Source organism: Phacochoerus africanus, chromosome 1, assembly GCF_016906955.1.
Source record: "Phacochoerus africanus isolate WHEZ1 chromosome 1, ROS_Pafr_v1, whole genome shotgun sequence".
NCBI lineage: Eukaryota > Metazoa > Chordata > Mammalia > Artiodactyla > Suidae > Phacochoerus > Phacochoerus africanus.
The window spans coordinates 23995479-24020590 of NC_062544.1; the positions used below are offsets into that span (position 1 = coordinate 23995479).

General features: G+C 43.9%; 1 protein-coding gene across 1 annotated transcript in view; it reads left to right on the forward strand.

Annotated features, from left to right (window-relative positions):
- Positions 1-25112, forward strand: part of LOC125129111 (teneurin-2) — a 527939-nt gene that overhangs the window by 232088 nt on the left and 270739 nt on the right. Inside the window, exon 4 of the mRNA XM_047783492.1 lies at positions 1858-2096. Coding sequence (XP_047639448.1) covers positions 1858-2096 — 239 coding nt within the window. The remainder of the gene's footprint in view (positions 1-1857; positions 2097-25112) is intronic.

Consider the following 25112-nt stretch of genomic DNA (forward strand, 5'->3'; position numbering starts at 1 on the left):
AGCGGCTGCAGATCCGATTCGGTCCCTGGCCTGGGAACCTCCCTATGCCACAAGTACAGCCCTAAAAAGACAAAAATATATATATATATATATCTTAGAGTTGAAGCTGGGTAAATTCTCAAAACGAAGGGGGAACTCTATTCATTCGTTCAGGTCATCCCTCCATGCTGAACTTGTGTTAGGTATTGGGAATATAAAAATGAACAAGGTACGAGATAAGACACAGTTGCCACCTTCTGCTGCTCAGACTCTAGACTCTACTTAACCCATGGTTTGAAAAGCACTCTATGTTTTCTGGATGACATTTCATCATTTCGTGCCATGGCCCCTTTGAAGTCTCATAAATGGCACACATAAGAGGGAGAAAAGCCTGTCATGGGAGAATTGGTGGTCTTTGAAGTGTCCTTAGAGTCTCTTGACTGCTGAGGAAGGGTTATCTTAGATGTCAACAGCACAGCCCATTACCTTCTTGTTACAGCATAGTTCTAGACCCCAGGCATCTTGTCCAGTTGGCAGGCAAAGACGTTTCCAAAGAAAGAACCATGATGATCTAGAAAACAAACTTGTGGTTGCCAAAGAGAAAAGGGGAGGGGAGGGGAACATTAGGAATTTGAGATTAACAGACACACAATACTATATATAAAATAGATAAATAATAAGACCTGCTGTATGGAAGAGAGCACCGCACTCAAATCTTGTAACTACCTATAATGGAAAACAATCCGAGGAAGAATGTGTATGTGTGTGTTTATACACTTAAAACGGATTCATTTTTCTGTGTACCTGAAACGAGCACAATATTGTAAATCAGCCATACTTCAATTTTTAAAAGTGCCCCCCAAAACCCCCACAATCACATGACCTAGAGAGACAGTCTCAGAACAGGAAGCAAGATGAAGGGGAGAGAACAGCCCAGAAAAAAGACTCAAGAGCAACAGTCTAGGCTAACACTTAAGAGCACAGACTTTAGCGTAAGACAGAGCTCAGCATTTAAATCCTTGCACAGTTACTTGAGTTTGCCAAGCCTGATCTCTCATATTTTAAGTAGGGATATTATGATATTTAGTGTGAAAGTAGTTGTGACAATGTATTTCAAGTGCCTTTTTTATGTTTTTTTTTTTTGCTTTTCTTCATTTTTATTAATCATAGTTGATTTCCAATGTTGTGCCAATTTCTGCAGTATAGCAAAGTGACCCAGTGGTACATACATATGCATTTTTTTTTTTGTCTTTTGTCTTTTTAGGGCAACACCCACGGCATATGGAGATTCCCAGGCTAGGGGTCTAATCAGAGCTACAGCTGCCGGCCTACGCCAGAGCCACAGCAACACCAGATCCAAGCTGTGTATGTGACCTACACCACAGCTCACAGTAATGCCGGATCCTTAACCCACTGAGCAAGGCCAGGGATCGAACCCGCAACCTCATGGTTCCTAGTCAGATTCGTTTCCACTGTGCCACGATGGGAACTCCTACATATGCATTCTTTTTCTCATTTAAGTTACAGGGTTCTAATACATGATAGGGCTCAGCATCATCTTCACCATCATCCTGGTCGTCATCTCCAAGTGACCAATGGTAGCTCACTTTCCATGATTTGTGCTGAACACCTTGCAAGATTGCTGTGGAAGATGAAATCCAGATGTGTATGTGAAAACAAGACATGGTGTTAGCTTATGGAATTCATTTATATCACCATCAAATGTAATGTTCTCCCCTTTGCCCACCACAGGCTGGGGTAGTTACTTAGGACTATACTAGTGCTGTATAAAGCAGAGTGGGCAGAAGAAAAAAACAGCAGTTGGCTGGTCCTCTGTGGCCACTGTGTCAATCCTGACTCTGTCCCTTTCCCTGGCAGGCACTTCCTCTTTAAGACGTCCTCGGGAAGCACGCCCCTGTTCAGCAGCTCCTCTCCGGGCTACCCTTTGACCTCAGGAACGGTTTACACACCACCACCCCGCCTGCTACCCCGGAATACCTTCTCCAGGAAGGCCTTCAAGCTGAAGAAGCCCTCCAAATACTGCAGCTGGAAATGTGCCGCCTTGTCCGCCATTGCCGCGGCCCTGCTCTTGGCCATCCTGCTGGCGTACTTCATAGGTAAGTCAGGGCAGCTGCCAGCAGGTGGCAGGGGGGCGGGTCATTGACTTATGACTGTAGAGGGCCTCTGTGGTTTGGACCATTGGCTGGTTGGCTCCTGAAAGATGTAAAAGTGAGTGATGGATAGCGGTGATTTTTTTCCCTCCTCAAATCCATTTAAATCTGATGACTTCTCCTTCACGATTCTAAATGACATTTATCAGGAGTGAAATTAAGCCTCTTTACTATAGTCTTTCTTGGAGATGAGCTGAAAATTGTCATTCCCACCTACCCATCCCTCATTCCTCAAGCGGCCTTCTGATCTCCTTCCTCTTGGATGCAAACCCAAGTCTCTGCTCTGAAATTAACACAGTGTTGGCTGACTTCAGCCAAAAACCAAAGAGAAGAGGACTAGTGATCAGCATGCCTAGAGTATTGCGATTTGAAGGAAAGCCGGAGTAGCTGGTTGGTTGTTAGAGCTGGGAACAGACACAAGGTTGTGAGGCAGGATCACCCAACCTGATCTTCCTAGGGAATCGAGTCACCCAGACCCAGGGCCACTTGCCCATGTCCCCTCCTTCCCCTCCGTCCCTTTAGCCCCAGCTCTCCTCTCATGTGCTACCCAGTTGGAGTCAGGTTGCCCTCCTGCACCCACTGTGATTCTGGGTGGGAGCTCTGGGTATAAGCTAGGGTAGCAGATGGGTGCCGTTGCTGGGGCATATTTCTTCACATGCCAGGGATATTGGTTTGCACCTGTGAGTTGTGGCCTTGGGACTGTGTGAAACAGCAGATGCCAAGAGTTCAGGGGCAAGGTGCCCCATGCAATTCAGTATCCTGGACTGGATGCAAAACATGCTCACAGCTCCTAGGCCCAACCATGAGCACCCCTGGCCCTGATGCCTTGTCACCTGAGTTTGCCAATGGCAGATCTCCTGGCCCAGGCAGAGGCCACGGTGATGTTGTTCAAGTTTATTTGAAACACTTGATGGTGCTGGCTTGGTTTCAGAGATGCTGCGACAGGCCTCCCCAGGTTGGCTGGGCCATATTGCCAGGCAAACCTATAAAACACCAGACTCTAAAAAAGAGACCAACTCTAAATCAGTTCTCAATACTTATGCCAAAACCTTCCTATTTAGGAAAAGGGAGAAAAACAAAAAAGCAACCCTGATTCTTCAGCTTTTGCCCTTTCTCCCAAAATAAGCCCTCCATTCTCTTGCAACAGTGGGGGTTCCCACACGTCTTTCAACTCAGACAGCCAGCAAGGTGCCTGCCAAGGAATAAACCAGGCCAGGGCTTCCGAGATCATTGTACCCAAGCTTGCCTAATGGCAGAGGAGGGTAACTGTGCTCCCTAGAGATCTGGGGCCCTGTGCAAGGCAAATGACTTTGAGCCAAGCACTGATGTGAGGTTTGCACTCTCTCCTATAATGTCGCTCTGCTCATTTTAATATGGAAAAATAAGTTTTTGCAGTCCTGACCTGTTGCATCTCTTGGGGATGCCCTCTAGAAGTGAGAAAAATGACTCTCCAGGGAAAGGTGCCATATTTACCTGGGGCTTTGCCAAAACCTTTGTGCTCTAAACCCCAGCTCTACATGTGGGCTGAGGTCAGATACACATGTACCCCCTAATGTAAAGTCAGGTATGCTTCTCACTTAGCTCTTGATGAAGGATGGAGTAATGGATTGACTGAAGGAGAAAGAAGGGCAGCTCTTGCACCCTCAATCACTTGAGTAGAATCCTTTGTGTCCTTAGATGTAGTTTTCCGTGCTTCCCCAGGTAACTGTTGGGGTTGGGTGGGGTGCAGGGTTTGAGGGAGGCAAATTGAATATGCCTTTGAGGTCTTTGCATGATTTGTCTTTGTTTCAGATACCTCAAAAAGGGCCCATGAGCTCACTTCTCAGGCTTAATGTTCTGCTAGGCTGGTGGGCACAAGAAACCCAGATATAGACACTAAGTTGCTGCCTGCCTCTGCCAATACCATCCGCCGTGAACCTTCTCCTCCACTCACAGGGAGAGATAGATGGCTCACACCTGATTTATTGAGCTTGATAGTTAAAATATAATAGCTTTCTGTAGGGCAATCATATAAATGGGGAACCGTATAGCAAGAGTTTAATGTTTTAATCGGGTGTGTAACTTGTAAATGATGGATTAGGAAACATATTTATCCATCTGGAGGCTACTGAGGGCTGAACCAGAGCATCTTAGGATGGTTTATTAGTTTATAATCCATCATTTCCTATTATGTATGCTTTAGGTAAGATTACGCTCCGACCCTGGAGTATTGAAGGATAGTTGATGACTCAAAATGAGTGATATGAGGGGCCCATTCACCCAGCAGTAGCGACGATGCATGTCAAGCACTAGGGCTGCTCTCAGTTACTCTCCAGAGGCAATGTCAAGTCTGCAAGCATGGCGAGGGGTCAGGATCGGAGTCCCGACCTTGATCCCGGCAATCCCTTTCTCCTTAGCCTTGACAAAGCAGTTTTCCCTCTGAGTCTTGGTTTCCCCAAGTCAAACCTGGGAGTATGATGGGTATTTACATTCAGAAACTCCAAAGTATGGTGAGGATTAATTAATGTGTGTAAATCACTTTGAAGATGAAAAGCAGCATATTATTAATTATGGAGATGCAGGGGCATAAACCGTGCATTGAAAACACAGAGAACAGAGTTGTCGGGAGCAGTGTGTGCTGGTGCCTACCTAGAAAACCAGTCGTCAGGAAGGGCAGAAGGACAACGTCAAAAATGAAACCCTCCTGTGAAGGAGGCTGAAGTTTTTAAGACCTGAGCCCCCTCTGGCTCACACATGACTCTGTGTTCTGCTAGAACATGACAGGTCCTGAAACCGATGCATCAGCCCCAGGACATTTCTGGCCAGGCACTGGGTTCAGGCCTGCTGGGGGAACTGTGACAAATAGGCCAGATTATCTTCTTTGCGTGTTGAAACTCATCAAGGGAAGTCTTTCCAGAAATGAGCAATCTGGAATGGCTCAGCCCCAGGACAAGCCCTTCCATAGATCCAGCCTGTGGGTGAGTGTAAATCTGAGCCACACCAGCCCTCATGCAGAATAGAAGACACGAGCCTGGACCAATCCAGTTCTTGCTCACACAGCTGGAGTCAGAGATCTTTTAGGATATACTTTTCCATCAGATTCTCCCGATGCCAAGTTCTCCCAGTGTACAAAACCCCCTGAAAAAAAAAAAGACTCTGAAAAACTTCATGGACCACTGGGGGACCATTTCATGCGTTACTCAGCCCCTGGCCCAAGTGGTTCCTAGGGAAGGCTGGTTTAGGAGAATCTGGCTGTGAAACACAAGACAGCTTCATTTTTAGGAAGGTGTCCACGATCCCTGGGCAGCTCAAGCACTTTCATTGCCTGCCACACCAGAAATCCCTCTGGATCCCTAAGTTTCCTAATCACATAACCATCCTAGAGTTTCTCGTCTGATTTATGCCAACTCTACTGTGTTTTTATCCTTAGAGCAAACCTACAGAAGCTGGTTCAAGCCTTCCATTTGCTTAGAACTGTAAGCTTTCCCATTTAAAGCCCTTTTGTGTAATTATCAAATTTGAACCCCAGCCCCCAACATTCGCTCTAGCTGAAAAGGAGATTGGTGTGTTACAGGCATTTGACAAGCATTGATGCTGAGGCTCAGAGAGTCACAAGCCACATGGCTAGTTAGTTGCCGGGCCAAGAGTAGGCAGTCGGTTGAGGGCTCTCTCCTGAAGATCACAGTCAGCCCTATCTTCCAAATGCCACGTGAAACCCAAGTGGTCCTTTTTGTAGCAGCAGTTCACCTTCCTACATCTGTCCTTAGTAGCAGTGAAGAGTCATTTCCTCCCCTCCTCCCTGAATCATCTTCAAACATAGAGGACAGAAGCTATCTCTCCCCCTCGGCTTCTTAGCCTGTCCTCATGGTTCTTTTTCCCAAATATCTTTTGATATGGAGGTCAGCAAACTTTTTCTGTTAAGAGCCAGAAAGTGGGTATTTTTGATTTTTCAGGTCCATCATGACATCTCAGCTCCACCGCTGTAGTTCAGGAGCAGCCCCAGACAGTGTGTAAACAAATGGACACGGCTTTGTTTCAAGAGACTTTAATTATGGACGCTGACATTGGAATTTTATGTACTTTCCGCATGTCATGAAACATGATACTTTTGATTTTTTTTTTTTCCAACCACTTAAAACATAAGACTGTTTCACAGCTCCCTGTGTGGTGGCCACAGTTTGCCAACTCTCCTGTCGGATTGTATTACTGTTCTTTTCCAAGAATGCCTTTTCAGAGCATTTCCACCTTTACAAAAAAACAAACAAGCAAATGCACAAACAAAAAAAAACCTTAATGCTGTCAAACTGGCTAAGAGTCCACCCATATGTCCACAGTAAATGGATCAGGTGCTTGCCTACTATCCCATTTCGTGAATAATTACATCCGATTTTCTGACACAAACCGGAAGTAAAAAAAAGCCAGCCACTTTTCTCTTTAGTTAAAATCTTTCTATGAGATAAAAATGTCCATCCCAATTGATGGCTTCAAACATCTTTTAACACCCTAAGATGAATGGAGCAGGCTGCCCTGGCCATTTTGCCACATACTTGTTCTCAGTCTTCAGTTACCCTAGGTTTTTCTGCAAAACCATTGCCTGTGGGGTTTACTTTATTTTTTTTTAATAAGGTATAGTTAATTTACAGTGCTAAGTCAATTTCTGCTACATAGCATAGCAAGACAGTTATACATATATAAAAATTCTTTTTCTCATATTATCTTCCATTGTGGTCTATCCCAAGAGACGGGATATAGTTCCCTGTGCTACACGGTAGGGCCTCGTTGCTTATCCATTCTAAATGTTTTGCATCTACCATTGCCTGTTCCTAAAGGTGACTCAGTGTCTTTGTGAAGATTTTCCAACAGGTCCTAACAGTGCTGCGTCATTGAATGACATCGGGGCTTTCTTGTCTGAGGTTAGCATTGGCTACGTCTAGTTTCCTTCAAAGGCACCAGCATTCTCGAAAGGGCTACCCCCACCTCCAGGAAGAAAGGGGCTTGTCATGTGTGAGGTTGCTGTTCAAATCCAGATAATCCTCAAAATTCTATGATGGGAGTCAACACGCTGTGTTCAGCGTGACACAGGACTCAGACCATCGCCCTGTGTTAAAAAAAACACGAGTAAGAGTCTCCTGTCAAAAAGGCTTCACGTGATTGGGAAAGGAAGGGGGGCAGAGAGAAAGATAAGAGCGTTTATGTCATCCTAAGTTAGTTTTGAGCTCTTCAGATCCCTGCCAAACTATAATACACATATATGTATTAGAAAGTCACCTTGTCTCTTTTCACTACGGTAATTCCTGCCAAATATGAAATACTATGTTTTAAGTAAGCCGTTCACTGCTCTGTCTTCTGCCACTCTCACTTTGATCTGGGAAGAACGCAGGCCATCAACATGTCAGGATGTTAAAAGTGTGGTAATTTGGGGCGCTTTCAGTTTCTTTTGAAAACAATGAGAGATTATTTTCTATGGAAACTAAAAGCCTCCACTGTGTTTAAAGTTGCTCCACTTGGAAATTGATGTGTTGAGACTCATGCTGATGAATCTGCGTCCTAGGCTGCTATTTGGTGTATTCCCACCTCGCTGCATAGAGCAGGTTTGAGGGGAAGTGTAAAGAAAATGACAGAAAATGATGAGAAGAGTACATTTCACCTGACATCCTTTAGGGGGACACAGCCAACAAAAAACGCCAGCTTTCTTTTTGCAAACTTGCTGCTCTTAGACTTTTCAGAGAGATACTAAACCTTCTCCTCCTGTATGAATTCCAAATTATGTATTTACCTCCCATTATCTAAAGGGCAAAATGCTAATGATGATGTCTGAACAATCCAGCAAATGACATTTCCACCCAACTCCCCAGCCCCAGATGGTCAAACCTCATAGTTAACCACGCAGAGAAAAAGAGAACTGCCCGCAAGTAAGCCAGGGGACCCAGTTCTCTTACCGGGTCCGACGTTAGTTAGTAACAGACTTTTTATCTAATAGATATGCTAATGTGCTCTTAACCGGATAATAAAGTCCTGTCAGCATTTCCACACCGTGATGAGTCTTTGGCAGTGGGACTGCCATTTCCTAATTGTATACCTGATTTCAGAGGGTCTGTCGACTTAGGGAAAGTAAATTAAGTCATTAGCTAGGTCTCCATCACTCAGCAGTCATGTGGCAATATTTGTATTTCGTGTTTGACATTCAGAAAAGAATGAGTTCCTCTGCTAAGCGGAGGAAGGAGGCGTTTTTACTTTGCCCCCCAAGACCCCTGTTAGAAATCAAAGTAGTCAGGGGCAGGGATAGGCAGGGAGGGGTAAATTAGAAGCATGAGATTAACAGATACACATGATTATATGTAAAATAGATTAAACAACAAGGAACTAGTGTATAGCACAGGGAACTATATTCAATGTTTTGTAATACCTATAATGGAAAGGAATTTGAAGGAGAATGTGTGTCCTGTGTGTATACAAAGAAGCAGCTTCATACCGGAAAGCACGTACCTGGCTTCCAATTCTGGTAGATGTATCACTTGGCTATATACGTGAAACTAACACAATATTGTAAGTCAACTATACTTCAGGAAAAAGGAAGGAAGGAAAGAAAGAAGAAGAAAGGGGGAGGGAAAGAGAAAGAGGAAGGAAGGAAAGGAGGGAGGGAGGAAAGAGAAAGGAAGGGAGGAAGACAGAAAGGGAGGAAGAAAAATTAGCAGTTGGGAACTAACAGGTATACACAACTATGTATAAGGTAGATAAATAATAAGGACGTACTGATATAGCACAGGGAACTGTATTCAGTCTCTTATAACCTATAATGGAAAAGAATCTGGAAAAGAATGGAGATAGATACGTACTTCATACATACATCGATATGCATATATATAAAACTGACTCACTTCATTATGCATCTGAACTAACCTAACTAACTGAACCAACTAACTAGTGTTGTAAATCAACAATACTTCAATAAATAAAAAAGAAATCAAGGTAGCTGGCAGATACAGGGCTTTCTGCCCTCATGGGCAGACTTGATCAATGAGAATGAGGAAGCAACTTTCGGGGTTGACTTAACAGAGCATCTTAATGTAAAACCAGGGAGGAGGGGCCTCAGCCCCAGGTTCTCAAGAACCACAGTAAGGAAATGGTGTTGGGTGGATGAGGATGGCGTGTCCACCACCTGTCTGTCCCTTGGCAGCTCTTTCCTGGACCTTCTCGGGACCAGTTCTTTCTCTGGCAGTCATCGGTCCACAGGCAGTAACCACATGCTATGGCAGGATTGCCTCTCACTCCGTTTGTCTGGATCACTTAGGATGGTCACCAAAACCACACATCCCTTGTTCCTACATCTTTCATGTATTCGTGTATATTTGTACTTGCTCCCTGATTTAAGATTCTAGGCCCCAGTTTGATTACACTGTAAATAATTATTTCATTCTACATTTTACCTGTAACACAATTGCCCTGCCTTGGTAATGACAAAAGGAACAGCTTCATAATGGAAAAGAAGCAGCTTCGTAATGGGAAGCACATATCTGGGCTTTGGTGTCAGAGACCTGAGTTCCAATTCTGATGTATATACTTAAAAGCTATCTGACTGTGGGCGTGCTGTTTATCTCCATGCACCCGAGTTTCCCATCCAAATAATCCATACTTGGTAAAGATGCTTCAAGTATTCATTGACATGGTAATGCATGCAACTTTTCTTCAAATCCAATATGTCATGCTATGTGAGAAGTGTCATTGATGTATGCACCCCTGAGGAGAGAAACGATTATCAGTTAACCTATGACATGATTTCTTAGCATTTATACTTTTTATTTTGTATTTTTAGAAAGAGGTAGACACAGACCACCTGGATTGATATATGACCATGTGCATAGACAGGTTCACAGTCACATCTGCAGGCCAGTGTGCTGCCTGGCCAGCCTCAGTTGTAAGAAAACACTAATTTTGAAGAAACATTCTGATTTCAGAGATGTGAAAATGTAAAAAAAAAAATTTTGAATATTAGAACTGGCGAAATATGGTGGTACCTGGAACACAGCAGAAGCTCAGCCTAAATGGAGTTACCGTGATTCTGTTGGTGACTATACCCCTAGAATAGGCCCAGTAAGAAGCATAAACCAGGTCCCTGGGTAACAGTGCCTTGCACCTCATAGGCAGTCAATCAGTAATGTTTAACTAGTGAATGCTGATTAGGATTAGGGTTGAGCTGAGCCGTGTGTGGAAGGCATTTGTCAGGAACCCAGAATCCCGGATTTCTAGTTTCACTTGTTCCCCATGTAAAGAGAAGTTGCTGGTTCCCTGATAGTGTAATTGCCTTTGTTCCCAAATGGGTTTCCAAGTTAGAAAGGCTTTAGGCAAAGGAACAGTTAAGAGGGCTCTGTAAGCTCCACTTTGAAGCCCTCTGGCGGGAATCTGTGGTGCCCTGAAATGGAGAGAGCGAGTTGAGTGAAACTGGGAAGTGTTTGTGTCTGGCACACAGCCACCACTGGGCCCCCCCCATTACAAAAGTGTAGCAGAATTCAGGTGGAGTTCAAGGTGAAGCAGCAAATAATGGCATAAATCTGAAAGTCTGCCGGCTGCTTCTCCGTAAATGAGGATGTGCTAAGAAATGAAAGCAATTGCTACAAGGCACCAAGTAGAGAAAGGAACTATTATATGGTGAATTAGGTCTGTGTACACAAGCCATACAGAATCCTTTGTGCTCTGCAGTGCCTTGCTTGGCTGTGTAGCCTCATAATGACAGAAACTTGACCCCAGAGCAAACTTTTAAAGCATTCATATTTCCCTGAAGGTCACCTTAAACCAGACTTCTTGTGTCCTTCATGGAAAAGTCCTTTACAGAAAATTCCTATTTTGGTGGTAAAGACTAGGCGCTCAGAATTTTTGCCTGAGCCCGTTTCTCATCAAATAAATCTTTTATTAAATTGATGTCTCATAATAAGATCTTCTGCATTAGGAGAGCAAATGGTCCATCGCCTGTATTAACATATTTAATATTACCATAAAAAAGAGGATAATGCATTGCACATTCCACTAATTTCATTTTTTTATCTTATCAACTTCTATCCTTAAATAAATACATATATATCAGAATGTTTCAGAAAATAGCACTAAGCTGCATGCTGTTAAGAGCTTTGTGGAAGAAAATATTATCCTCCACTCTTGCAAAGAGAAAAGAATTTAGAAGACATGTAATAGGTATCATCTTTAAAAGCTTTTTCTTTTTTTTTTTTTTTCAAAAAACCAGAGCAGTGGATGAAAATGGAAGATCAGCTTTGCCTCCAACCTTGACATTTCTTTCATCATGACTCTCAGCACAGCGGTTAGGGAAGGCCCTTCCCTCGGGATGGGTTTTCAGCAGAGTTAGGTCATTTGTGGGGAGATTTGTGCAAACATGTGCAGCACTCCCCGTAGGGATTCAGATCTCTGTCAAAGAAAGGCATATTGCCTTGCCTTGCCCTCCGTAGTCATGGTGCAGTTCTGTCAGTTTTCTCACTAACATTACACCGTGAAAATTTTAGAGGCACATTGATGACGTTTAGATTAGACTTGGTCATATTCCACAGGGGAACAGAAGTGGCAGTGTGTTGCATGCTTTCTGACCTCTAGGCCACGATAAACCAAATGACGCCTCTCGAGGAATTTCAGTGTGCCTTTCAATGAGGTGCATTTTTGAAGGTGGCTTTTCACACTACCATTTGCACCTGATTTTACAAACATAGACTTCTAGAGTACTAGCAAAAGTAGAGTGCATGTGTTTCAACTTTCTTTTAATAAGATGATTCGTAGACTTTCTGAATCTCAGGAGAGTTTTGGGGAAAGACTTTGTTGTCATGAAGAAAAACTTTTCAAACTTTATTAATGTGTTGTATCAATTTTATATTAACTTAAAATTTATCAGATTTATTACATTAATTTTTTTAATGTCTTTCCATTGGGCAAGAAATTGTATTTAGGTGAGTTACTATCTGGTCTCATTATATGCTGGAATCTGCCGACCAGCCTCGGAATCTAGGGCATTTTTACTTGAAATTTTTCACTAGACCTAGTCTCATAAGCAACCCCATACAATAGTACAGTTAATAGGAAAGCTTAGAGCCTGGGTAAGTTATGTTTTGCACAAACAACCCATGCCATGATGTTAATCCCATACTTACAACAGTGATGGAAACATCTGAGTTTCATTTTTCCCAGATCCAACAGGGAACAGAAGCTTTTAGACTAAAAACGCTTTTTACTAACTCATCGGTATGAATCAGTGGTTGGCCATCCTTTTTTTCCCCCTAAAAATGTGGAGTGGTCTAACCATTTTACAATACGAAACTGAGGAGATTTGTGTCTATTTTTATTCAGTTTGTTTTTGTCAAATGACAGCATTATCTCCTTCTGAATTTACTTTAACAACTGCGAAGCTTCCAAATGAAAAAGCTTCTACTTCTTGGGACCACAGCAGTGAACAGTCAAAGAAAGAATATATACGAAAAAGAATGGGAGGAAATTGAGACAGGAAGTAAGCACAAGGTACAAAAATTGCGAACAATATAATTAGAAATGGCAACTAGCAATGCAAACTATGAAATGCCATATTTCAGGCAGGATAAAACATGGCACAATAAGAAGACGCAAGTATGGTAAACAAATGACACACTGCATACCAAATTACACATAATCTTTCACACACTTTCTTGAACCAATATCCAGGCAAGGCAGTGCAATAAAGAGCAATCCTTGAGAATTGCTTGGAAGGTGCTGTTTCACCATCTCATCTCACATCATTCAACTTTTGGTTCCCTCATGAGCTGCTCAGGTAAATAACAGTAGACAGCGCGACATTTATCCAAATCAACTAGAAAGCTACCATGACAAAGGAAATGGAATTTATAGACATGGCAGGTTTTGCCTAATAGATGATAGTAATGTGTTTTAATCTGTCATCAGTCTATATTTCAAACACCATGTACCAAAGGGGACCTCTCAAAATACCTTCTCCTACAAAATCGTCTCTCACTAAGGTTGGTTTAGCCGCTGTTGTGTCTCATTGTTTATATCCATGACATTCTGCTACCATCTTTGCAACAGCAAATGATGTAAGAGATGGAAAGGATGAATGTGGGTGTTGGCTCCCAGGAGAGCATTGAAAGTTGGGGGTTAGAAATCACTTTTGTCTTCAGAGTGTTGTCTTTGAAGTGACCCTTGAAGCTGGAGGGCAAGTATATTTGTTTTTAATCAAGTGAGGGCATTCTCCAAAGTCTTCCTTTCAAACGTGATCAAAAATTGACAGAGGAAGGAGAACTATTTTATATCAGATCTTTCATCTGCTGTATTTTGCCAAGCTTCTTGATGTTAAAAAAAAAAAAATCCAGGAGAGACTATTGGAGGTTAACCTTTACAATTTTAGCTCCCAATCCAATTCCGTGGATTTATGAATTTCCAGTATTTAGGAAAGTTTCCTGATTCCTAATCAGGCAGGACTTGGTCTAGGACAGGACGTGGATATGCCCAGACTGACAGCCACTCACTACTTGCCTGGCAGGTGTCCTGTCTAGTGGTGTAGGGGCAGGGAGTGGGGCAGTGAGAGAGAAGAGATGGGAGGGGGTCGACTCTCCTGGTTGGCATGTATGTAAATGATGCCCGTGCAACGCCATGCCCCAGATCCCATACAAAATGTTCTGGACAGCAGCACTTTTTATTCTACCTACATTTTAATGAAATGTTCTGCCATGTGCATTTGGTCCAACTCTAAGGAAACCAGCTTCCAATCCTGCTTCCCAAAGGTCTGCTCTTTCATATTGTTTGCATTTGCACGAATGGTCTCTGTGTCTTTCCCCTCCTCTCCATACATTCCACCTTCAAGTATCCTTGGGGCAAATCCAAAGTTAGCTTGCTCTGTCAAGTTTAATTTTTTAAAGGAATATACATACATTACCAGTTAATTTCGTTTTAGGCCTTTCGAAAATTTCCAAGTCTGCCCACCCCCACCCCCACCCCCACCTTGGTTCATTAGGTGGAGGTCATTGGGTGAGAGTGTTGCCTAGGGACTCGGGGCTGGGGCCCCTCCTGGGAGGAAATGTCTCTATTTCTATTGTAGCGATATGGATGCTAATTGCATGGTATTTTATTCTTTTCTTGTCAAAACTGACAGGATTGGAGCCTTTTGCAAAGGTCACCTGACCCAGCAGTGCTAGCCTATCCTTATCGTACTGAAATACTGATGGCTTATTTTAATGTCAGAGGCAAATGGGAGAGTGGACCCGAAATATCTGTGACTAAATTTATCTCAGAGGAAGAAAAAGAATTGTCTGTCATGTTTGTATGACTAAGGGATTTATTAAATGAGCCAGGTACCCCACCCAGGGAGAATGCTGTCAAAACATGAAGATGAAGAAAAGAAAACAGATCACAGGAAAGCCCGAACTCTTCTCCTAATTGCATGTCTGAGTACCCTTGCTAATGTTGCCCATGCCCTACGTGAGTTTTCTTCAGCACACACTCCTGCTGCCTCACCCCTCACTAAAAACTTTCCTGCTTCCCCATCTCCCACAGCATCACCAAAGAAAACAACAAAACAAACAAACAGAAACCTGGCTAATTGGAATTCCCACTGTGGTACAGTGGATTAAGAATTCAACTGCAGTGGCTCAGGTCACTGCAGAGGCTTGGGTTCGATCCCTGGCCCGGGGAACTTCCATATGCCACAGATGAGGCCATTAAAAAAATTAAAATAAAAATGTAAACCCTGGCTAATTGAGGGAGTTCCCATCGTGACTCAGTGGTTCCAAACCTGACTAGCATCCATGAGGATGCAGGTTCGATACCTGGCTTCACTCATTGGGTTAAGGATTCAGCATTGCCATGAGCTGTGGTGTAGGTCACAGATGTGGCTTGGATCTGACATTGCTGTGGCTGTGGTGTAGGTTGGCAGCTACAGCTCTGATTCAACCCCTAGCCTGGGAACTTCCATATGCTGCAGGTGTGGCCCTAAAATAAAAGAAAAAAAAAACTGGCTAATTGAGAAGATACCCAGAGTGGATTGAATGGGCTTTTGGCTTGTCACACCCTTCAGAATTCATTTACCAGGTCAGATATATCACAAGGGGTTTTCTTCCAAGGCTTGGCTGATCTGGAATCTCTCTGAAAATGTAAAGATTCCAGACATGAAAAGTAACTCAGTATGAATTGCTGAGAAATGGAAAGGATTCTTTATCTTGTGCAAATGTTACCAAGTTTCGGCTGATTTTTCTTCACATGCAAAAGTCAGGTGCAGACCCTAATGGCAAAAGATATAAAGAACATTACAAAGGGGGAAAAACTAATTACTCCAAGAAAAAGCAAACATGCACAGGAGAGGGGGAAAAAAAAATGTGTGTGTGTATATATATATATATATATATATATATATATATATATATATATATATATGGGGAGGCATTCCTTCGAGTAACTGTAGTATAAATAGCATATATATCATTTCCTGGGAACATAAAGGGTTCAGGAGGCCCAAGGAATAGCTAGAGAGAATTACAGTGTTCACTGGCTTCCATAGAACAAGAAAGAATCACATGCTCACCACTGGCCGAGTGAATAAACGGAAGCTCAAGCTTCATGGTCTGTTCAGAAAATCCTCTGCCTTCGATTAAGCCAGTTCTTATTTTTCCACTGGATGATGAGGCTGTCGTTTTAGCCCATCTGTTCCCAGCCTTGTCCCCAGCATCCTAAGAGACTACATCCATTTATCTTTGAAAGCCAAGGAAAGAGCCTGATGTGGGAGGGGGGACATACAGCCTGATGGCCCAGGGCAGATTACCAAAATGCTGAGTTGGGGAACCCAGGAAACCCCTGCCCTGAACCCTACGATGGTAGTGGGGTCCTGAGGTTACAGCACACCCGGGTTACCCTGATGTCTAGACTGCCGATTTTCCACCTATGCATGGAGGTTCTCTGCGTAGCAAAGAATTTTGATTGGGGAGCATTAATGCCTTCGAAATCGCATCGAGAGTAACACTGATATGCTTTCACCGTAGCCTTGGAATCCTAAAATAAATAAGAGAAAAATTGTGATTTAAAATATAATTCCAAATACTAACTGAGCCCCGCTGGCTCGATGAGTAATAAGCTTCAATAAATGTGTGACAGGCACAAGGCTCTTCAGTATGAAGAGTAGTGAGGCCTCAGAAATAGAAATAGGTTTTTCATTACATGAGGGATTATGTTCAGCCTGACTCTGGAGCCCGTTCCCGGGGCCACAGCTGCGTCTCCTGCCCGCAGTCGTATTAACTGGTAACTGTAAGACAGGCACGTACAACCCGAAACAGCGATTTGTTTTAGGGAAGGGAAAAAGGTCGCTTTCTCCCACTTTGGGCAGGATTACCATTGTTTACTACACACTTGCCCTTGAACTTCTCTCCATCAGTGCTAATGAGCTACAATTTGAGTCCAGTCCCACCTGGGTGCTGCTAAACTCTGTCAGGAAGCCTGCCATGGAGACCAGGGCATGGTTTGGGGTTGTGGTTGCTGCTCTTTCATTTTTACCCTCATAGGCTCACCAACCCATGCCAGTGTGTTTGTTTGGAAGGCCGTGAAAAGTTCTTTTGTTTCTTTTTGGGCAACCTTGACGAATCATCTGAGTTTTTCCTGATCTAGGAACCCAAAAGTCAGCAGGCCCAGTCCGGGCCTCTCTTCTTCTCAGGACAGGGATGGGTCGTCGTCAAAAGACTGATTTGAGCAGGTCCTGCCTCTTGATGGCTAAGGAGACCGTGGGGCGGGGGGGGCGGGGCAGGGGGTAGTGTCTTCAAAAATGAGTTGCAGTGGGGATTTGAGAGGTGTGGGGACTCGGATTTAGAAGGATGCTCATGACAGAGATAATGAATTATCAGTTTGGGATAAGTTTTCTTTCTTGTGGCTGCCCTGCAGCATATGGAGTTCCCAGGCCAGGGATTAGATCTGAGCCATGGTTGCAGCCTACTTTGCAGCAGCAGCAATACAGGATCCTTAACCCCTCTGTGCTGGGCTGGGGATAGAACCTGTATCCTGGCGCTCCAGAGATGCCATTGATCCCATTGCACCACGGCAGAAACTCAAGAATAGATTTTCTTTTTCATGCGATATCAACCCAGAATTTCCTGCTTCTGTTCTTTCTTGACCCAAATAATGACTCACTGAAACTTTATATTTCCAGGATCATTGTTCACCTGGGCCAGGAAACCTGATATGTGGTTGTAACAGTTCCTCGTGTTAAGAGCTAGCTGGCCTTAGGGCAGTCCAGAGAAGAAAACCTGGAGCTTGTTTTAGGAAGCTGAGTTCCAGTCACAGCCTTTGCTGACTGAGTGCCTTGTGGGAAGTGGATTCAATGCCCAAAGTCTCCTTTTTTTTCAACTCTAAGGAGCAGCTAATATTAGTTATAATGATGATGGTACCTTTTTTCGTAATCTCTCTTTGTGTATTTATTGTTATAGGGTAAACACTGAATAACCCCTTCTTCAGCAAACAGATTATCTCACAATTAACCAGAAAGTTAGTAGCAGACAAAGAATTAAAACCTCACTGCTGGAGTTTCCATTGTGGCTCAGCAGTAACAAACCTGACAAGTAACCATGAGGAGTCAGGTTCAATCCCTGGCCTTGCTCAGTGGATTAAGGATTCCAGTGTTGCCATGAGCTGCAGTGTAGATCACAGACGTGGCTCAGATCTGGCATGACTGTGGCTGTGGTGTAGGCCTACAGCTATAGGTCCAATTCAACCCCTAACCTGGGAACTTTTTAGGGTCATGAGTGTGGCCCTAAAAAGACAAAAACAAAAAAAGAAACAAAAAAAAAATCATTACCCACACACCCTCAATAAAAAACAAGTCCCACTGCATAGCACAGAGAAACAGACTCAATGTCTTACAACTTCACTGTCTTTTTTGGTAAAGTTTAAAGTCAATGCTGGTATTTTTTATTATTATTGTTCCTTGGGCATTCATGCAAGAGAACACACACACAGATGCGGCATTGCAATGTGGGGATTGAACTGTTTGAAGTTTAAAGAAAAGGGAAACCCACAAGGGCAAGAGGAGTTGAGGATGACGGGGTGGAGAAGGTTCTAGTCTGACTCACTCCTGGGAGGATGGAGAGAAATGAATTAGGAGTGGGCAGAGCAGTGTTCCAGGCAGAAGAACTCAATAGCAGAGAAGGCAAGGGGCAAACATGAATAGGGCAGGTAAAAGGCAGTCAGGGAAAGGCACCTGCAGAAAAGCCGTGGAAAAGAGTAGGTGAGGTAGAGCAGGACCTGATGATGGATGGCCTGGAAATCTGGCAGGAGGTTTAATTTGATTAATTTGGCAATAGAGAGGCACTTTAAGTTCATAAGCAGGAGTATAATATGATAAAATTATGACATGATATCATGTCAATTACCTCGTAGATGCTCCATAAATATTTATTTGCTAATTGATTGAGGATTCCAGTAGATTGGGAAGTAAGGTAGGAACCAGAGGTCCTGGCGATAATGGATGGGTATGGGGGCCCGTGAGGGCCCAGGTTAGAGGAGGAGCCGTGGAGATAGGGGAACAGAGGGAATCCGTGAGCAGTGTCTCCCAAAGAGGAAAAAGATAGATGTGTGGTAGAATGTGTAGTGTGTGAACTGTGGAGTTCAGGACAGAAATATCTAGTAAGCCTTTCAGGTCGCTAACCTGGATCCCTGGAAGCCTCTTGTCACGAGTGGGGAAACTAAAAAATTAGAAAGTGACCCACCATTGTAAAATCATCACTCACTTTTCTAAAAGTTGGCCATGACATTTTTTTATTGGTATGTAATTCTACCAGGTCTGGCACGAAGCCATTCTTTCCTAATGCACTGAGTACATCTCTGTGCGGTTTCTTTTTCTTATGAGAGGGGCCTTTGATCCAATAAAACCCATCAAGACCCCTTTGGAGGCATTCACTTTGGATTTTGCAGGAAAGTCTGTGGGGGAAAAAAAAAGAGCAGAATCAGGTTAAAACTAAACTCTGACAGGCTAGAAAAATGCCTCCATAACATAGCGCTCATATGTAGTGCCCATCTCGTGAACCCCAAAGAGGTGTCAGGGTTTATGTTGGCAAAAAGAACACCCATTTATGTACAGGAAAACATGCTCCAGGACTTGAAGGCACTTGCCTGACAAATGCAGAGCGTGGTCCCGGGAGTCTGTGCCATTGCCCTTTTTGATTTGGGGCAGTGAAGCTTACAAATGCAAATCTTCAAAGAAACCACTTGCCTTTTGATCAGCTGGTTCGAGGCAGGTTTGAAATTATGATAAATCTGCTGCATATTCACTGTGTGGGCCCCGTTTAAACTCTAGTACAGCTGCCTGTGTCTCAGCAAATGAGGCTGACTCACTGAACCCAGGCTGAAGGGCGAGATGGATGAAGTCGGTTATGGGTTTACAGATCCGGGCAGAGGGGGCCAGACCTCAGGGAATGAGCCTTTGTGCACCCCCCCCTCCGCCCCCACCCCTGTCCCCTCTCTGCACTACACTGAAGTCTCGATTTATTTTCTGTGTTTTAACATTTGACTGTAAGTGCATGAAATGCCCTCTCAGATGCTAGGTGCCCAAAGCAAAGCATAAAACAGCATGATTACCTGGGGAATTTTAGAATTAGCTTCCAAACTAACCGAGATAATTTAGGCCCCCAAAGGCACTTTAGTTTCTCTTATCTGGACTGAGTGTGTGGATGATCCTAAATTTAGTAGATAATGATGGCTGTGTGCTTTCCTTATCTCCTCCTTCTCACTTCTCCTGGTCTCTTTTCTGCCAGAGGCGAGCAGGACAGAAGGCTTGGCCATGAAGCCAGACATGCCATTTCTGTCCTGTGGTTGACTGTGTGTCGTGGTGCTGGTTGGTCTTTAGGGAGTCTAAAATCTGTAACCATCTCCAGGCTGGGTCAGGTGAAGAATGACATCAGATCCTTGCCTTTTCCACTTCATCCCACAAGAGACACAACCTCATGACACCCACCCCTGAAGCCTGTGCGGTCTCTCTGCAGCCTCCCCAAGCCGCCATCAGAGAAGGGCCTGGGATAGAGTGTCATGTCTTGTGGGATAATTAATGGCGGTATGCCTGACCCCATCATCGATGCAGACTGTTATTTTAAACGCCACCTCAATTTTGTCAACTTCTCAGCTGGGTTAGAATAATCGCAGGACAACAGCACCGGTGTCTCAGAGCATTGCTATTGTTGCTATTGTTGGCAACACGCTGAAATCCTCTTTAAAATATACAGGAACCTGCTCTGGGGATTCCACCACTGGACGAAGTTTTCAAGTGGAGTTTGGAAGGGAGTGAATAGGCTCTTAAACGTGGGTAATAATTGTGAGAGAACATCTTACACTATTCTTGCAAACCAACTTGTCAGGTCTCGAGTGTATAATGAAATAATGTGTGGGAATATTTTCATGCGGAGCAGCCTTTTGCTTATGTTTTACCCTCTTCAGCGCTCCACGGTATGTACAAGAGTTGTTTAGAACAGTGTTTTAACATCTCAAGGCCAAGGGCTCCCAAAGAGATCCTGAGAGAAGCATAAAGGAGTAGCAGCTCGAAGACGGCATTTTTGTAAGGAAACGATGTGAAGGATGAGGAGGCGGTTCGTGGGGAAGAACCCCTTAAAATCATCAGGATCAGCAGAGAATGCAAGCAAAATACAAACACTCCTATTCTGCAGCTACACTGATTAGCAGATCTGTCGCAGTCTCTCTGCATGTAAGCCGAGCCCAGGGCTTGGCAGATGGTGCTCTTTCATCTTCAGGTTGAGGGTGTAACTGGAAACCTGGGCTGAGGCTCATTTCTCAGGCTCTACTTCCTTTCCTTAACTGCTCTCCCTTGGTCCTTTGGGCTGGAATAGCTACCTTGTGTGATCAGGATGAATTGGAACCCATCAGGTCTTTTTACAGAATATCAGATATTTCACCCATGAAGCTGACTTGATTTGAAGAAGTCCTTGGCACACATTGCTGGAATAATCTAAATACTGTCACTCCCTGTTCTGCAATCTGCCTGGAGTAATAACTGTTTGCCTCAACCTTTGCTTATTAAGGAGGTGATCTGGGCTCAGAGATGTACAAAAGTATTTCCTTGCCTTGCTTGCTGTTTTGTGCACAATGTGGGATTGTTGCTTTGGGCACTACTTGTAGATCTGACCCAGTACAGTTCACCTAGCGAGACTCTTCTGCATAACAGGACTCCCTTGCTTTTGCTCTAAGTCAGTTCACACGACTCCACCCCAGAAACATTTGGCAATGTCTGCAGACTCCTTTGGTTTTTCACAGCTGGGGGATGTTACTGGTCTATAGCGGGTAGAGATCACAGATACTGCTGAATATCCTGTAATACATAGGGCTAGCCTCTTCAGTGAGGAGTCATCCAACCCAAAATGTCAGCAGCATCAGGATGGAGAAATTTGGCTCTCATTGACTTGTAATCATGTTTGTCGGTGTATTTCTTCCTTCTTTCACCAGAACCAAAATAAGAGCTCAGATCCATTGTTGCCCTTGTGTGGGTCATCTTTCACTCTGTATTGCTTATTCCTCCCGTGCTGTTTTTCACACTCAAGAGTCCTGTATTCCCTTCACTAAAGCAAGCTGTAGTGCTATATTCTGAGAAGCTGTTTGACTGAAATGATCAACTTTGTGCGTTGAAAAGAGGGTTCACCTACAGAGGTAGAATGGCAGGTACCCTTGAATATACATCTTTCCCAAAGTATCATGAGTTCTTTTTTTCTCCCCCAAAGAGACAATGAAGTCAACCATTTTTTCAGGACCTACGATTGAGTAGGAACTTCACATTCAGGGTCTTATCTAATCTTCACAATGGCTCTGGTTTCCTGTTTCTAATTAAGGAAAGAGGTTCAGAGAGGTAAAGGAACTTGCTTATGGTCATGCCCTAGTCAGTGGTTGGGATCTGGAATTAAGACATATTTGACTCCAATGTCCATGTTCTTACCAGCATGTGAACTGCCATCAACTTATAAATGTGTGCTTGGTGACTTTGACTTTATGTGTCTCCATCCTCTGAGAAGTCCTTGCAACTACCCTGAATCACAGCACTTCCAAGAAAGGAGAAAATCACGTCCCTCTGATCATGTAAAGACTGGTCAGCCGCATCTTAGCCTGGTACTGAGAGTTGAAAGATGGCCCATTCCTTCGCCAGTTCTCCTTGGCAGGGAAGGTGCAAAGACTGGAGGCAGGCAGAAGGACTTGGGAAATGAAATACACTTCAAAACTCTATAAGTAAGGAGGGAAGCCCAAAGTGGTGGTCAGAATGGATGGTCAGTCAAGGCAGCATTTCAGTTAGGGAGGAACTCAACTGCAAGTCGCCAAAAACAACCATACAAACCTTCATGGTGGCTTAAAAAATACAAGGCTCTCTTTTTCTCACAGAGGCAGCTGAATATCCAAGGTTGGCAGGAACTGGCATTGTTTATGCTGCTCAGGGAAACCATCCAGGATGTGAGCTCTTGCTTTTTCTCCATTTTGCCGCTCCCAGAACTTTAGTGTATTTTCCCTTGGCATTGCTGTCTCATTGTTGCAATATGGCTGATGTGGCTCCAGCTATCATATCCACCTTCAAGGGGGGGAACAAATAGGAAGAGAAGAATTCAAGTCTCGGCCACTTTTATCAAGAAAAGTCTAAGCCCACTCCCTCACTGCACACACACATACAGACACACACACACACACACACATATGCCTCAGCAGAATTTTACTTATAATACTTTATTTGTCAGAATTGTGTCACTCTTGCTTTAAAGGAGGCTAGGAAAGCATTTCCAGACTCTCTTATTGGAGGTAATAGGAGAAAAGAAGGTTGGAATTGTCTGAGAAATCCAAAAAACATCATCCATGTCTTGTAAGAGTGATTTTTATGCTCTAAAGCTATTTCAGTCTTTCTGGAAATAGATGCAGCAGCTACTTCTAAGAAATCTCTTTTTCGTACGTGTCCAGTGTGGCACTCTGAAAGAGGGTGTGTTCATTTGCTAAAGTTGCCGTACCGAAGCACCGTGAAATAAATGGCTTGCAGCAAACGTTTATTGTCTCCGGGTTCTGGAGGCTAGAAGTCAAAGATCAAAGTGTCAGCAGCGCCCTGCTCCCTCTGAAGGCACTAAGAAGGATCTGTTCCAGGCCCCCCCTCCCAGCTTCTGGTGGTTCCTTGGTTTGTGGCAACACAACTCCGGTCTTCACAAGATGTTCTTCCTATAGGCGTATCTGTCTCTGTAGCCAAATGTTTCCCTTTTTTAAGGACACTGGTCATATGGGAAGAGGGCCAACCCTCATGAGCTCATCTGACTCATCTGCAAAGAAACTTACTTCCAAATAAGGTCACATTCACAGGCCCTGGAGGTTAGGACTTGAACGTCTTTTGAGGAGAGGGAGGAATACAGCTCAACCTATAACACAGGGTTTTTTCTGAATCATTCAGAGTATCTTGATAGCAATGATGACTGCTAATATTTTTGAGCATTTACCATGTGCCCAAGGACTCATATAAATTTTCTCATTTAATGTGTTTTATCACAACGTGAGATCAAAACTGTCATCATTTCTGTCTTACAGAAGAAGAAACTGAAGCAAAGAAAATACTGGATAACTCCCCCAAAATCACATAATTAGTACATAATAGGGCCAGGTCTTAGCCCCATGCAGTATGACCTCTGAGTCCTTCCACTTACCTATCATCTAGACTGGCTTCACCACAACCATCTTCTCTGCTATGACAGGTCTCCTGTTCTTAAATGCCAAATAAGGGTAGACAGGTTCATTGCCAAATAAGGGTAGACAGGTTCATTGCCAAATAAGGGTAGACAGGTTGGTTTCCTTAAAGCTTAAAAAAGTTTTGCTTTTTTCCTCAAAAGCTTTCTTTGCTGCCTCAAAAACACTAATAAAACACTTCATTCTGCACTGGGTGTAATGGTTTCCTCCTATTCAAATGCAGAGCCGTCTGCAAAGTATTTTATTTCATCATCCATTGAAGTTTATTTAAAATATGAAATCACTCTTAATGGAATGTTGAGATGAAAGGTTTCCCAAATGGATACCAAACAACTTGTATCAAAACACAGATGTGCCACCTTTGAGGGCAAAACCAAGGCAATGGATTCTCTGTCCCTGCCCATCACTCCAGCCCAGTCTTGGGGTGATGGTGGCTCTGCTCTGACAACCCCAGGAAGAAGAGAAGGTTTGGGAAGCAGCTTAATGAAATGGTTCTGCGGGTGGCCAGGCAGTCCCGGACGTGGAAGTGCTCCTTCCATGCTGCTCTTCTCTGCCATCAGGAGCGTGGCCTCGGTCAATATGAACTTGTACATGAAAGGACTGTACAGCCATTGCTTTGGCTACACAGCCCCGTAACTGTGTCTTGCCGTAAAACTGCCTCACAGTCCCTTACAACCATCCAGTGCTTTGCTGTCATCCTCCTTCTGCAACAGGACCGCTAGTGGAAAAGAAATTTGCATCCTCTCAGTCTTCATCCCTCTGAAGACTGAGAGGGAAATGTGGCTTTTTAAAGGCAGTTGCACAGTTTCTTAGTTCTTCCTGATTAGGGCCAGATAAGGCAGGATAGGAAAGTGAAAAGAAAAGCACATGACGCCTTGTGTCTACGTGGCCCCTTGAGATCCTACATGGTCGGCAGCAGGCATTACGATCTTCACGTTACAGCTACAGACATGGGCTCAGGGAGGGAAAGAAGTTGTCCAAGGCACACAGTTAGTCCGTAGCCACTCTGGGCTGGTACCCAGGTGGTTGAACTCTAAATACCATGTGCCTTCCATCAGAAGCTTCAGCCTTGCTGCAGAGAATTGTCATAAACAGCTTCTGATTTGAGCTGACAGGAGCTTCCAGAATCAAAAAGGGGAAGACTTCCACCTAGAGGGCCAAGGCGCCAATTATAGGCTCTGGACTTCTAGGAGGAGTCTGTTTAGTTGGGGAGATGAGGGCACTTGAGGGGACATCTCGTGGCTGGATTTCTTCAGTTTCGTGTTTGTCCACATC